Source organism: Synchiropus splendidus, chromosome 7, assembly GCF_027744825.2.
Source record: "Synchiropus splendidus isolate RoL2022-P1 chromosome 7, RoL_Sspl_1.0, whole genome shotgun sequence".
Taxonomy (NCBI): domain Eukaryota; kingdom Metazoa; phylum Chordata; class Actinopteri; order Syngnathiformes; family Callionymidae; genus Synchiropus; species Synchiropus splendidus.
In genome coordinates, this window is record NC_071340.1 from 28,216,881 (window position 1) to 28,229,123 (window position 12,243).

The 12,243-nt window shown below is 41.6% G+C and overlaps 1 protein-coding gene across 1 annotated transcript; it reads right to left on the reverse strand.

Moving 5' to 3' along the window:
* Positions 1 to 118: 118 nt before the first annotated feature.
* atp6v0a2b (ATPase H+ transporting V0 subunit a2b) lies at positions 119 to 11,707 on the reverse strand. The gene is made up of 20 exons (XM_053871010.1): positions 11,191 to 11,707; positions 10,098 to 10,176; positions 9,671 to 9,768; positions 9,414 to 9,551; positions 8,313 to 8,410; positions 7,398 to 7,524; positions 7,187 to 7,269; positions 7,014 to 7,107; positions 6,311 to 6,523; positions 5,385 to 5,535; positions 4,838 to 4,977; positions 4,614 to 4,771; positions 4,169 to 4,259; positions 3,667 to 3,785; positions 3,376 to 3,586; positions 3,179 to 3,298; positions 2,955 to 3,071; positions 2,329 to 2,446; positions 1,437 to 1,608; positions 119 to 1,351 (listed from the first exon to the last, which is right to left on the reverse strand). Exons 1-20 carry the CDS (start codon positions 11,305 to 11,307, stop codon positions 1,249 to 1,251), a joined length of 2,547 nt encoding a protein of 848 aa, XP_053726985.1. The 5' UTR covers positions 11,308 to 11,707; the 3' UTR covers positions 119 to 1,248.
* Between the last annotated feature and the right edge of the window lie 536 nt (positions 11,708 to 12,243).

A 12,243-nucleotide genomic window follows, 5' to 3' on the forward strand; every position in this document is an offset into this window, starting at 1 on the left:
ACAAAATGAAGACACACTATGTGTACAGAACAAAGGAGAAGAGCGGTTCAATTAATGGCATTCTCGATATATGCAGAAGTTTTAACTGAGAGAATAAAACACACTCAATGGCATTTTCTGAAAAAGGCCAGACTCCTAGTTCGACACAAACATCTGCTTTATTGACCAAAAGAGCAGTTTCACAGTACCAAAGCATTTCCCGTGGTCTGGCCTTTTTTCACTGGAATCTTTTAAATTCAGCCGAATCCAAAACATCTTTGAGCATTTCAAAGAAACTACTGGTCCCATAGACAACTGCCATAACATATAATCATATTTAAAGGGAAAAGTGTGTTTTCAATTCCAGCCTGTGCGACATGTTACAACCTCTAACCAAAGACAATTTGTGGTTTACCAAGTTACATACATTCTTGTTTGTGCAATCTCTCAATCTCTGAGTGTTGCTATGCTGCAGATGAGTGCGACAGAAAAAAAAATTCCCCAAATGACTGACGCTACCCAATTTAAATGATAGTCAAAGACCTCAATACGCACAAAACACCAGACCTTTGAGGTCAGTATACACTCCCATCATGGCTGAAAAATACATTTTGGAATGTTTAAATTGTATCATCTCTGGCGGCAGCACAGGCAACACTGTGAACACATTACAAAACTAAAAACCAGTACATTTACATTCATCTTCAATTTGGTGCAACATTTTAGAAAAATAATAAATTAAAAAATACCTTGATAAAAAGTATTTACAGTTCACTGAACGCCTGTCCATGTTGAATTGTCCTAAAAAACGAATCACAATGTTTCACAGTGTTGATGGTAAAATCCCAGTGAAACGGAACTGTGTGTTGTTGTAAGGCAGTCAGTGCAACACAGAGCTGAGCAGTTGATGATATCAGATCGGCCACGGTCAAGGCTTGAGATGAGGAGCAATGGACGACAAAGTGCTTAAATGTTGCTGCAATTAACAATCACTGGCTGGTCTGAGCTCTGTGGGGTTTCACACCCTCTTACACAAAATCAATTTTCATTATCATCTCCAAATGAGAGGGTGGGGGTATTTAAAGTAGGTTTATTCAAAACGTGAGAGCCACACATTTGAGGCGATTTGTGGTGCAAAGAGATTCGAGAGTCGAATCTGCCCTGATGGCCGTGCAACCGCCACAAGGGCAGCATGCCGAGGTTGGCCCGAGTTAGGTCTTTGGGCTCACAAGATCATCACAGAACATAGGAAACCTTTGAGGCTCTCCTTCACAGTAAGCCATCGCGATCCAAGCTGGAGGGCAGTAGAGAGAAGGAGAAGGGGCAAAACTTGATTCCGTTTCCATTGTAGAACTTATTCTGAAACTCCACCCTGAGAAAAGACATTGACAGATGAATACCATGCTCAAACAGCTCAAGGCAGCTTTCACTTAGAATCTACCATGGCTGGGACTCACCAGTGTAGCCGCAGGGCGTGCAGGAAGGCAGACAGGCCCTCCATGATGAGAAGGATGGACACAGTAAGAACAGCAAACAGGCTAAAGACAGGCACCAGGAACAGCACCCCCATATGTGTGTCCATCCGCAGTCCCACTCTCATCACCATTTCCCACAGCACCTCTGACAATTCTGCGTGGATCACAAAACTTTGCTGTTGATGTTTGACTAGAATTTGCAAGTCAATAGGATTTAGAGTTCACATCACATGACACTGTTGACAAATAGTCAAAAATGGACTTGTCGGGTGATTGAAAAAGCCCCAGAGGCTGCCCTTGCAGCCACACATGCAGCACGTATAGTATGCCAACAAAAAAGAAACCATTAGGCATGGCAAAGCCTATTAGAATCTCCACCTCTGATATTTGAAAAGACGTATTTGCTGTGAAGTGTACACACATCCACCAAGCAGGTTCTGTTTGACAATCCAGTCATTCAAGGGAGGCATTTCCATGTGTGAAATGGGCTCCTGCCCTGCCTATGGCCTTTAACTCTGGGTCACGACTGAAGGAGTCATGGAACACTCTGGAAAGTCAAGAAGCAATTGCAGGCAATTTGCGTTTCTCCAGTGTGTGAAGCAGGTTCAACCAGCAAACAAAAACCATAGGTAAAGGTTAGAAAGGTCTTCCTGAGTGAGAGAGCCTAGCAGCACCCCAAAACAGATGACAACCATCCATCAGCACTCTAATTTAAAGTGGGAAAATCTATTGAAAACATTAGCATCATCACCCGGAACAAAGTCATTCTGACTCAACACTCAAGTGGAGCAAGTTTGAAATACTTATTTAGCCAAACAGCCGCAAGTTCTTCGTCCATATGCATAAAAAGCATGTGTTTCTCTCCAACACTCACGTGCATGTGCGAGGCTCAAGGCCCAGAGTCTGAGGTAGGACGCCGTGTTGGAAACACACCCGAGGCAGTACTCTATGGTGTGGATGGCTTGATGCAGGAACTCTTCACCAATGTCAAACTGTTGCAAAGAAGAGAACAACAGACCAGACTTAAAATGTGAGAAAATCTCCTGCGAACAACAGGCACGTGACAAAGGTTTAAACAACATCAAGTCTCACTCCCACACAGGGACAATATTGAGTCATTCAATAGCAGGAGGAACGTACAAACCCCCCATCGAGAAAACTGGTGCAACTCAAAGGAGATTTGAACCCACAACCTCTAAGCAGAGAGGCTGCAGAACCTACCACCAAAAAGCCCTTGGTAGTGAGCACAGTCGGCGGCGGCGTCATCATGAAACTGTCTTTTAAAACGAAGGGTTGGCAGCAATAAATCTTGGCCACAGAAGTCAACTGTGCTTTCCAAGGACCCTCTGGGTGCGTCTAGTCGGTTGGCCCATGTTTGCCCTTTAATGCATCAATGTAATCCAGGGTAGTGACCTCAGGCAATGTTTGTCTAATCTAATGGGGCTTGGTGAGTTGCCGCTGGCTAGTTTAAGGTGTCTTTTTTATTATCTCTGTGCTGACCTCCTCTTTCTGCTCTCCACTGGAGGACAGGTCGCTGTGGCTGTTCCCCTCCTCCAAGTTATGGTTTCTCAGCAGATACAACTCCTCTTCGCTATTGCGCCGCACCCGCTCATATCCCTGTGGAAACAAGGGAGCAGGTGATTCAATTAACATCGGAGCACAAATATTTGAAGACATTCTGTCATGTGTGCACACTGACAGCGCAGACATGCACTCCTCCTCACCCTGTACATCCCAAGTCGACGACCTCCGTTCTGAAGCCAATAAAGGTAGACCGGTTTCCCCAACAGCATGACGGGCACTGAGAGAAGAGCCACTACCAGCAGAAACACCTGCAGGCCCATCTGAAATCATGAAGGCAACGTGCTAAGAGCCACTTTTGGAGGATATTCTCCGATCATGACAGGGTGGACGGACTGACCTGCCCTGGGTAGAGAGGACGAGTTCCATCACCTTGCATCAGAAACATGTTAATGAAATGGATGAGGATACTGGGAGCGTGACTCGAGTCTTCAGCTGAGAATGCCAGCCACTTGTACATAATCATAAACACCAGATATCCGAAAAGACAGAGCAGGAACAGTAGCTCAGGGAGAAAGACCAAGTAGAGGTTGTGTTTCTTCCTGAAGTGCCTGTTTTAAACAAAAGCAAACAATGTTTTAAAAAACACAACTTGTTAAAACCTCATTTGAAGTCTGCATACACAGCTTACATATGATTAAAAGTGCTCAGGATGACGCCAAAGCTCATGTGAATGATCCCCAATATCACAGACATCTTCATCTTGTAGGAGTTGAGAAACGTCAGACGGTTGTTGGCCATGTTCCAAATCTTCCAAAAACAAAAGACATTTATGGTATGGGCCGACTTACATTCTCAACCTTCACCGGAGCATTTCACTAGCCTTCAGATGGTTAAGTCGAGTTTATTTAAAACAGGATTGTGAGCAGATAACTTAACTTCAAATATTTGGATGTAAACATTGCCACACTAACAATGAAGTCACTGCTGTTTATTTCCGAACAGCAGACAGCTGCTCTTGGTTAAATTCCAATATCGTAGTCCAGAGTCAGCTGATCATTATTTGGTAATACAGGCAGCCATAACTTAAGGAATGACTGGGCCATTAAAATAAATTCCACAGAAAAATGTAATTGAAGAAATGAATTTCTTTGTCGACAAGTCAGTGACGGCTTGAGAGAAAGGCAACTTACGGGATCAATTCCTAAAGGGTAGGGACCGGTGAAGACCCCCGTTACATTAGGGTCCAGTGTGAGAAACTTATTTCCAGCTAGGTCTTCTGATCTGCAAGAGGAGAGGTACATTTGGGCAATGCAAAACACAGCACACAATCAAGTTTGAATCAGGACAAAAAGGATGATCTACAAATGACAACATCTTATGCTGACAGATGGATGATTTACCTGATTTATTTTATTTATGTTAACAGTAAAAATATCAGGGTTCATTTAGAACTAAATTGAATCAGCATGCTGTCGTTCCCCTATTTGTCACAAGAAACCGCAACTTCTCCAATTTTACTGCCCAACCAAAAATGATCTGAATTCAGGCAGACTCCATGTTGTCATCACTTGACCAATATTTTGCTTCTCATGTGGTACTAACGTTGTGTTGTTCCCACAGTCAACCGTAACTCACTTCCACACTGCAGCCGCAAACATGGCTCTCACATTCCAACCTGAACCAAAGAGGTTCATGGATTTGGAGAAGCAGTCATTGTAAATCAGACCAGTGTAGATGGAGAAGAGACCCATCATCAGAATGATGTAGCGGCCCTCAAAGAAGGTGTTCCAAATCTGCAGAAAGGCATTACATCATCAGATTTAGAACATTAGTTTCCGGTGCGTTTCAGTTCGACTCACCTCATTTCTGGTGTTCTTAAGTTTGCGGTCATTCTCACAGCGGACCATCCAGAAGGCAAACATGGCCATGATGAAGCCATGCCCCAGATCCCCAAACATCACCGCAAACAAGAAGGGGAAAGTGATGATGGTGAATGGAGCTAGTAGTAGTAGTAGTGAGAAAACATAGGACAAAATCAGTGGCAGTGACAAGCTTGCTCATTGTGCTGATGGCATCACAGGAATGCAACTCCAAAAAATGTATTGAGCCAAGCGGCACATATGAATGTCCTAAAATGTTAAATCAGAACACTAATTGTTTTATACAGTATACCAGCATAACTGTGTTTAAAATGGTACCAGAAGAAGCTCTGCACGAAAACAATTAAATGTTTTAAAAACAATACTTCCTCCTCTTCTTGGTCTGAACCTCAGGTGAGCCATTTTTTCCCTTGCTAAATTCAGTAGCTGTGAATTTGACTTGTTAAAACTTGTGCACATGACAACTGGATCAGTAGGTTTCCCTGCGTTGTCTTTCAGAGGCAGACGGTTCGCACCACACACGTACCTGGGTTTACCTCTCTGTAAGTGCCAACTCCATAAGCATCCACAATATTCTGGAAGCCAGAGGTAAACTTGTTGGTTCTTATCAGCGTCGGAGGGGTGTCACTGGTTGGAATACGATTGACAAAAGAAGGAACCGTTGAACCACTTTTCCTCTGAAAATGAAATGACAATTCCTTCACACCAGGAAACCAGACCAGCAAGAATGTGTACTTCGATGTAAACACGTGTAAAGCGCCACAAAGTGTATGAAACTGCATCAATACAATTTGATCAGATGGACTAATAGTTGATACAAAATATAAAAATAAAGAAGGTTGCACAGTTCAACGATATAACAGATATTATTCATCCGACAAAAGAAACTGAAAACTATGATTCTTCTTCTGTGACCTCCAGGTCATCATTTGATTTGACATTCCTCATCCATCTTAACCGATCATTCCATGTCCTCCTGAATCACATCCATAAACCTCTAACAATTTTTCATAGAGAAGATGTGAAAGTCACAGAGAAGGACCGTGACAATTGTATAGACATGTTAAAAGAAGGCAGAAGATGGATGATTATAGAGGTTTTTAAAAAGTCAGGTTTGCGATTGACACAAACCATTATTGGTGGATGTTATATCTTCCACTGATGTCAGTCATTCCACCAAAGTCTGACTAAATCAGTTGGAGGTCTTGCTATGTAAATTACCAACACAAAAATAAGTATTCACAAAATGGACCTCAACTTTCTCCCTCAAATATTTTTTTACAGGCTCTGAATGACCCACTATCTCGACTGGGTTCTGGTCACCGGATGCTCATTTTATCAGATAACACGGGTGATGCAAAGATCAACCTTTTTCACATCCCTATAAATGGCCACCGTGTCACACTAGAGCAACAGCACTAACACTTGTGTGCTTTTAGTACCAAGACTTACCGATCCTTCTTCCAGAGCTCTCCTCAGGTTTGGAACGTCAGAAACAGGACACCAAACCTCAGCAATCAGACATTTGTTGGTAACATCAAAACTGCACAGGTTTAGAATATAATAGATGGCCTTCATCTTCTTGACCTGTATGACCCAGGAGTAGACAGACTCTGAGGCCTTCATCAGGACTTGTGTCAGATATTCTTCAGTCCTGTGAAGCACCTAAGAGACAGAAATAAACATAAATAAATGATGTGAATTAGATCTAGAAACGGCATTAGACATTGATCTGTACAGCACAGTAACATTGCTGAAGCACTCAGAGAGGAGGGCATGTTAAAAAAAAGATGCAAATGGGAAAAACTGGGTAAGAAAAAAAAGTTCAACAGTCAGCTGAGTCCTCACGTTGGTCATGTGCCGGGGGGATGCACTATTTTAATTTCAGTCAGCGAGAGTGCAGGCTCGCTTCACAACGCAAATACCACACCGTCACTTAACATGATTCTTCAACTGTTGGGGGGATTCTTAATGCCCCCACCCCCCACAACCGCAAAAGTATTTATTGTCATTGGGTTTGGCAGTTTATCTATCAGTGAGGTCTGTGAATACGTTCTGTGCACTGTGATAACTGAAGGTGACTTCCCCACTCGCAGCTGCGTCACACTTTTAACACTTTACAGGTCAAAGTGTGTGGCAGATGCTCAAGACATACCGTGTGCAAGTCTTGAATGCGAGTTCTGAGACCTTCCACAACATCATTCCTTTCTTCATTGCTACTTGGATATGGATATAAATGACAGTGGTAACTATGAAAAAGGAGAAGCAAGACAGTTGGGTTACAACATTCACAAGTGTGAAGCAGGACGCCATCTGAGGAATAGTTACCAGTCACAAATCTTTTTCACTTTCTGAGCAATTTGGTCTCCCCAGTAGGAGATGAGGAAAACCACACTCTTGGTCGGTTCACCCTGCGGCAAATAAGACAATCGATAAATGAGTAATGGCCTGAGGCATGATTTGTTTTTAACAAGACGGAATTCAATTCCGATGAAATTCATGTTCGCAATTACATGTGCGAAGCGAGTGAAAAACTCACTGTGTCAGGATCTTCTAAATATTCCTCGACCTCAGCGTAACTGAGGATGGTGTATCCCTTACAAACCCTCCAAAGCATCCGTTCAAAGGCTTCAATCTTCACCCTCTGAATAAGACCGGAAACAAATCTGCAAAAGACGAACAATTATACACAAAGGCACGGAGCAATAACAATTAGGGGTGTGTCAATAAATCGATTCATATAAAAAACGCAATTCTCATTTGCTACGATTCAGAATTGATTTAAAAGGTCCCAAAATCGATTTAGAAAAAAAAAAATTGCAACTACATGCAACATCCAGACATCAAGGCCCAGTCCACTCTGGAACACGTCTCCTGTCTGCAGGTGACGCGTTCCTGTCAGCCGTGCACCACCGCTTTAGACAGTCGGAGCCCGTACGTTTTCCCCTGAGACAGCTGTGCCGCAGCTTTACCAAGAGACGATAAGTATGGTCGCTGGTAAAGGCCTTTTCCTCAGAGTTTAAAGGCAGCTTATTAACTGAAGTTTTTTACAGTAAAGAGGCACTTTTATTTAGTTCCTCAAGCACTGTGTGGTGTTAACAGTGTGTTAACAGTTGCAACAATTCCATCTAAAGCAGGGATAAATGTTTGAAATGTAAAAAAAATGAAAAAAGAAGCTTTAATAGTCATTCTGTCTCCAAAGTTGATGGGAGCAGGTCATGACAAGAGATCAGATCAATTATTTCGAAACGAAAAATAGATTTTAAATCAAATCATGGCCCCAAAAATCGGAATGGTGAGATAGCAAAAGATTCACACCCCTAATAACAATAAAGAGTATGAGTAAGCGACACACACACGCTTGAAACTAAACTAGATCTCAATGAAATGAAATTGCTTGGAGCATGAATTGTGCTATAAGATTAAAACACGGAGACATAGCTTTCCATCTTACCCCAACTTAGCACCAAGCCTCTGCATGCTGCTGTGGTCCATCAAGGGGTCTTTATCCAGAAAGGGGAACTCCTCATATTGAGCTTGCATCGGCTCTCTCTGCAAAGACAGGCAAGCTAGGAATGATGTAACACACAAATAACTGGCTTGTATTGAATGGAATTTATTCCAAAAGTTGTGTAGTCAAATATGTGAACAATGAAGACCATAAAACTATCCCAATTATGCATGCCTCATGTCTTATTACCTTGAAAAAGAATTACTGTGAAGCCAAACAATACAGACTGCAAATACTTGTTTGCCCTTGTCAGGTTCACCTTCATCAGGATCTGACCAACATAATCATGGTAATTATGATTATAAATGGCCGTGATGCAGAGGGGCAAACGTCAGTGTTGTTTAAACACAGATGCAGCTTGTGTGTCATTTGGAGAGAAGTGAACTTTCATAATGAAAGTTCTAAAAGCTTCCTGAAAACATCCTATCAATACTTCCTCAGGAAGAGGTCCCATTCATTGAGTTGGCATACATTTTTTTTATTATTTATTATTTATTTATTTTTTGGGGAATTTCTCTTCGGAGATGAACAAAGTATCCATCTATCTAAGACAATAATTTAATGAATCACTACAGTTTTTGCTCCGATGCCATGAAATATTTAGTCAGAAGCCATGGCAAAATCTGTTACAGTGGTGGAGTAATAATGTGGGTCCAATCTGCCTTGATGTCATTTTGATAAGAATCTAACACAGAGAATGAATCGTTTCTGCTGTGTTGTTTATACATGAAAACTGCCTGAACAATACCGTCATTTTATGAATTGTATTAATTTTATTTATTCAGTAACTGTCATGTTGTTCAATAAACATGCCATTATTTAAATAATACAATTCAATAAAATCCATTTCCAGTAAGTTACTCAAAAGCGGCATCAAAAATCTTGAGTTATAGAGATAAACCATCAAATGTATCACATGTAAAGAGATAGCAAAATCATTTCCAAACCACACACATCCATGTAGAGATATTATGATTACATTTCAGTTTTAAAGATCAAGATGAATCGAAGTCTAGGTGTGCACGTTCAGCAAAAAGGAGTTACCTCCGGATTTCTTTGCACAAAGTTGCGAGTGACACGCAGCATGTGAGTGTACTCTGTCAGCTCCAACAGATTCTTCTGCAACTTCTCCTTGTTTCGCGTGACCTCCCCCAATTCTACTTCCAACCTCTGCAGCTGCTCCTGTACAACCATAAAACAGAATTCAGTGATAAGTTCCAGGATGTTTTACTTTGTGCAATTCTAAACTAGCATTCTCATCTGCCATAGCTAAGAGGTTACAGAAAAAAAAAGCAACAAACCATAATAGTCATGACATGCTTGGGCAACGGAGCCAGTGGGTTGACATCTGTGTCTGATAATGGAATATCAGCTTTCTTGATCTCCCTTAAAAGATATCCTGTGAAAAATACAAGGACATATTCCACAGTTAAACATTAACAGAGCATAACTTTGATGCACAAATGGCATTACAATGGCTCATTCGTCATTAGATCTGGGCAGAGTTTCCCACAGTGTTGTTCTCCTCGCCTAATTTGATAAAACATCATTTGGTTAACTATGCTAAATCCACTACCAGCTGACAGTTCTCATGACATCCTCCCAATGAAATTAAAAGTCTCCTGTGGTCGAATGAAAGTCTCTGTAATATTTCATCCTTAACCCGTCTGTTCTGCAGAACCTCAGGCAAACTTCACAGTTCATTGTGAGCCCTTCTAAGGAACTTACCAAGTATTCTCTCCATTTCTTCACATTTCTTCATTTCATTGACATATTTTCGCTGAAAAGCATTCACATTGGGGTTGAGCTGAAAAAAATATTAAAGGATGTTTATCACACGGAAGTAGAAACATCTGTGTCATCTTCTTCTCTAAACTATTTGCACTCGCTTACTGCACAATGAAAGATGCTACTCATGCACTATTTGTTAAGCTTAAATACTTTCCCAAATAATTACATAGCTGATCAAAAGTGTTTGCGAATGTCATCAACTAATAAGAGATGCCAAGGCATGATAGTATCCTGGACAGTTTGCATGATCTTTATTCCCAAGTTTAGAAATGGCAGAGCACCTTAGGAAAACCTCATAGTTCTATCTTCGTAAGTCCCACAATATATTGCAATTTGTCATCAAGGGAGATGATTTCATTGGAAAACAAAATCACATATTGTCAAAAACTGACAATATTACATGGATGAAAACAAGTTTATTTCTCTGAACTTAATCAAGGACAATGTAAGTAGTGTCAAACATGGTCTTGCAATATTGTTCGTTGTATCACAAATGCAGCGGCCTAGCCAATGTTACACCGATGTAGTGGACTCAAGATATCCACACAATATCGTGAAAATTAGAGTGTATTGATATTTTCCTACTCATAACTAGCTAAAATGTACCCATTAAGCTGCGACTGATCAATGTTAAGGTGCTAGATGTTGGACCTAGCTGAGAGAATTCCGCATTTAGCTCAGAAGACAATGATCTCATATGTGTCACTTTTTCAGCTGAGAACCAACTTGGCTCTTTTACTGTACATTCTTGTCATACAGTGTATTTTTAAATGCAAATTGGTTGACATTTGACAGAACAAATTCAAAGCGGTTGTTGTATTTCTTGTCGTAATCCTTGGCACACAAGCGCTATGGATATTGAAGTAGATTTCCGCAGTACTCAGACAGCAGCTGCAGTTAAATAAGAACATTATACACCTAAGTGATGATGTCAGAAGTCTCGAAGCGTTACATAAGTTTACAGACATGAAACTGAGCAGGTAGTCCAGACAGCGATAATAGAACAAGACAAGTTTATGACAGAACTCACGTCTCTGAACTCGGCAAGTCCCAGCTCCCCAAGTTCGGCGATACAGTCGTAGGCTGAGCCGGACTGTAGGAACAGTTGGGCCAGGCACATCTCCTCACCTCGCAGAAGTGTCCCCATGTTGACAGCTCGCTCTGTTATCCCGAGCTCGGCACAATGGCTAATATTAGCATGTAGTAGTAGGCGAAAAACGGGTGCTAACAATTCACAACAGGCAAGTCACGACGCCCCTACATGATTTATTCACCTAGGATAAAACTAAGAGAGCAACAATGAGTTCAGCAGTCTCACAGCTCCCTCTCTGACTTTAGCTGTCGGGCTAATCGGCGAAAGTGGCGTCGCTTCCGAGCTAGGCAGTCTCTCTCTGGTTAACGTTGAGCTTGAATAAATAGAAAACACGTCTTTGGCAGCGTTAACCTCGCATAAATAACAAGCAGGAGTTAAGTTTGTTCAAAGTTGTTGAGAAGTTTCTGGCAGACGTCCGCCGGCCCTGCGCTCCACGTCACATCACACTGTTGAATCGCCTCTACTGAAGCGAAGCTCACAGCTGACCAATCAGCTTCGTCCGCAGGAGTTTGCGCACTGATCACCATTTGCAGCAATTCTTTGTTACCCGCTTGACAAAGAAGAAAAAAGAAAAGAAACGGAATACTAATAATACTAATTATTATGGTCATAGACTTTAACAGACACTGGCTATGGACTACCATCAGTCTGTGGTGCGCCCACACTGTCCTGGCCTGAGGAAGAAAAAGAACAGAGATCAGAATTAATGAATGAGTGGAAAAAGTAAAAGAAACTCATGCGCCTGGTGTGATGGAATGGAAAATGAAGGGACACCCAAATACATATGTCACATAGGTTCAAGCATCAAGCTTCCAACATTTTTGTTTTAGAAGATGAAGCACCTGCAGTTGTGACGTAGTGGACATTTTTACATGGTGGCATGTTCAACAACCACAAAGCGGGTAAAAATGATTCCAAGATCAAACAATCATGCAAACATACAGCAACTTCAGTTCAAACCTGTTAACAAGAATACCGGAGAACAAGGAA

Coding starts and splice junctions, on each gene's coding strand:
- atp6v0a2b (XM_053871010.1), bottom strand. CDS start 11,307: ATGGGGACACTTCTGCGAGGTGAGGAGATGTGCCTGGCCCAACTGTTC. Junction 4,978..5,384: donor TTACAGAGAGGTAAACCCAG/GTACGTGTGTGG, acceptor TACTACTACTAG/CTCCATTCACCATCATCACT. Junction 3,072..3,178: donor GTCGACTTGGGATGTACAGG/GTGAGGAGGAGT, acceptor TTGTTTCCACAG/GGATATGAGCGGGTGCGGCG.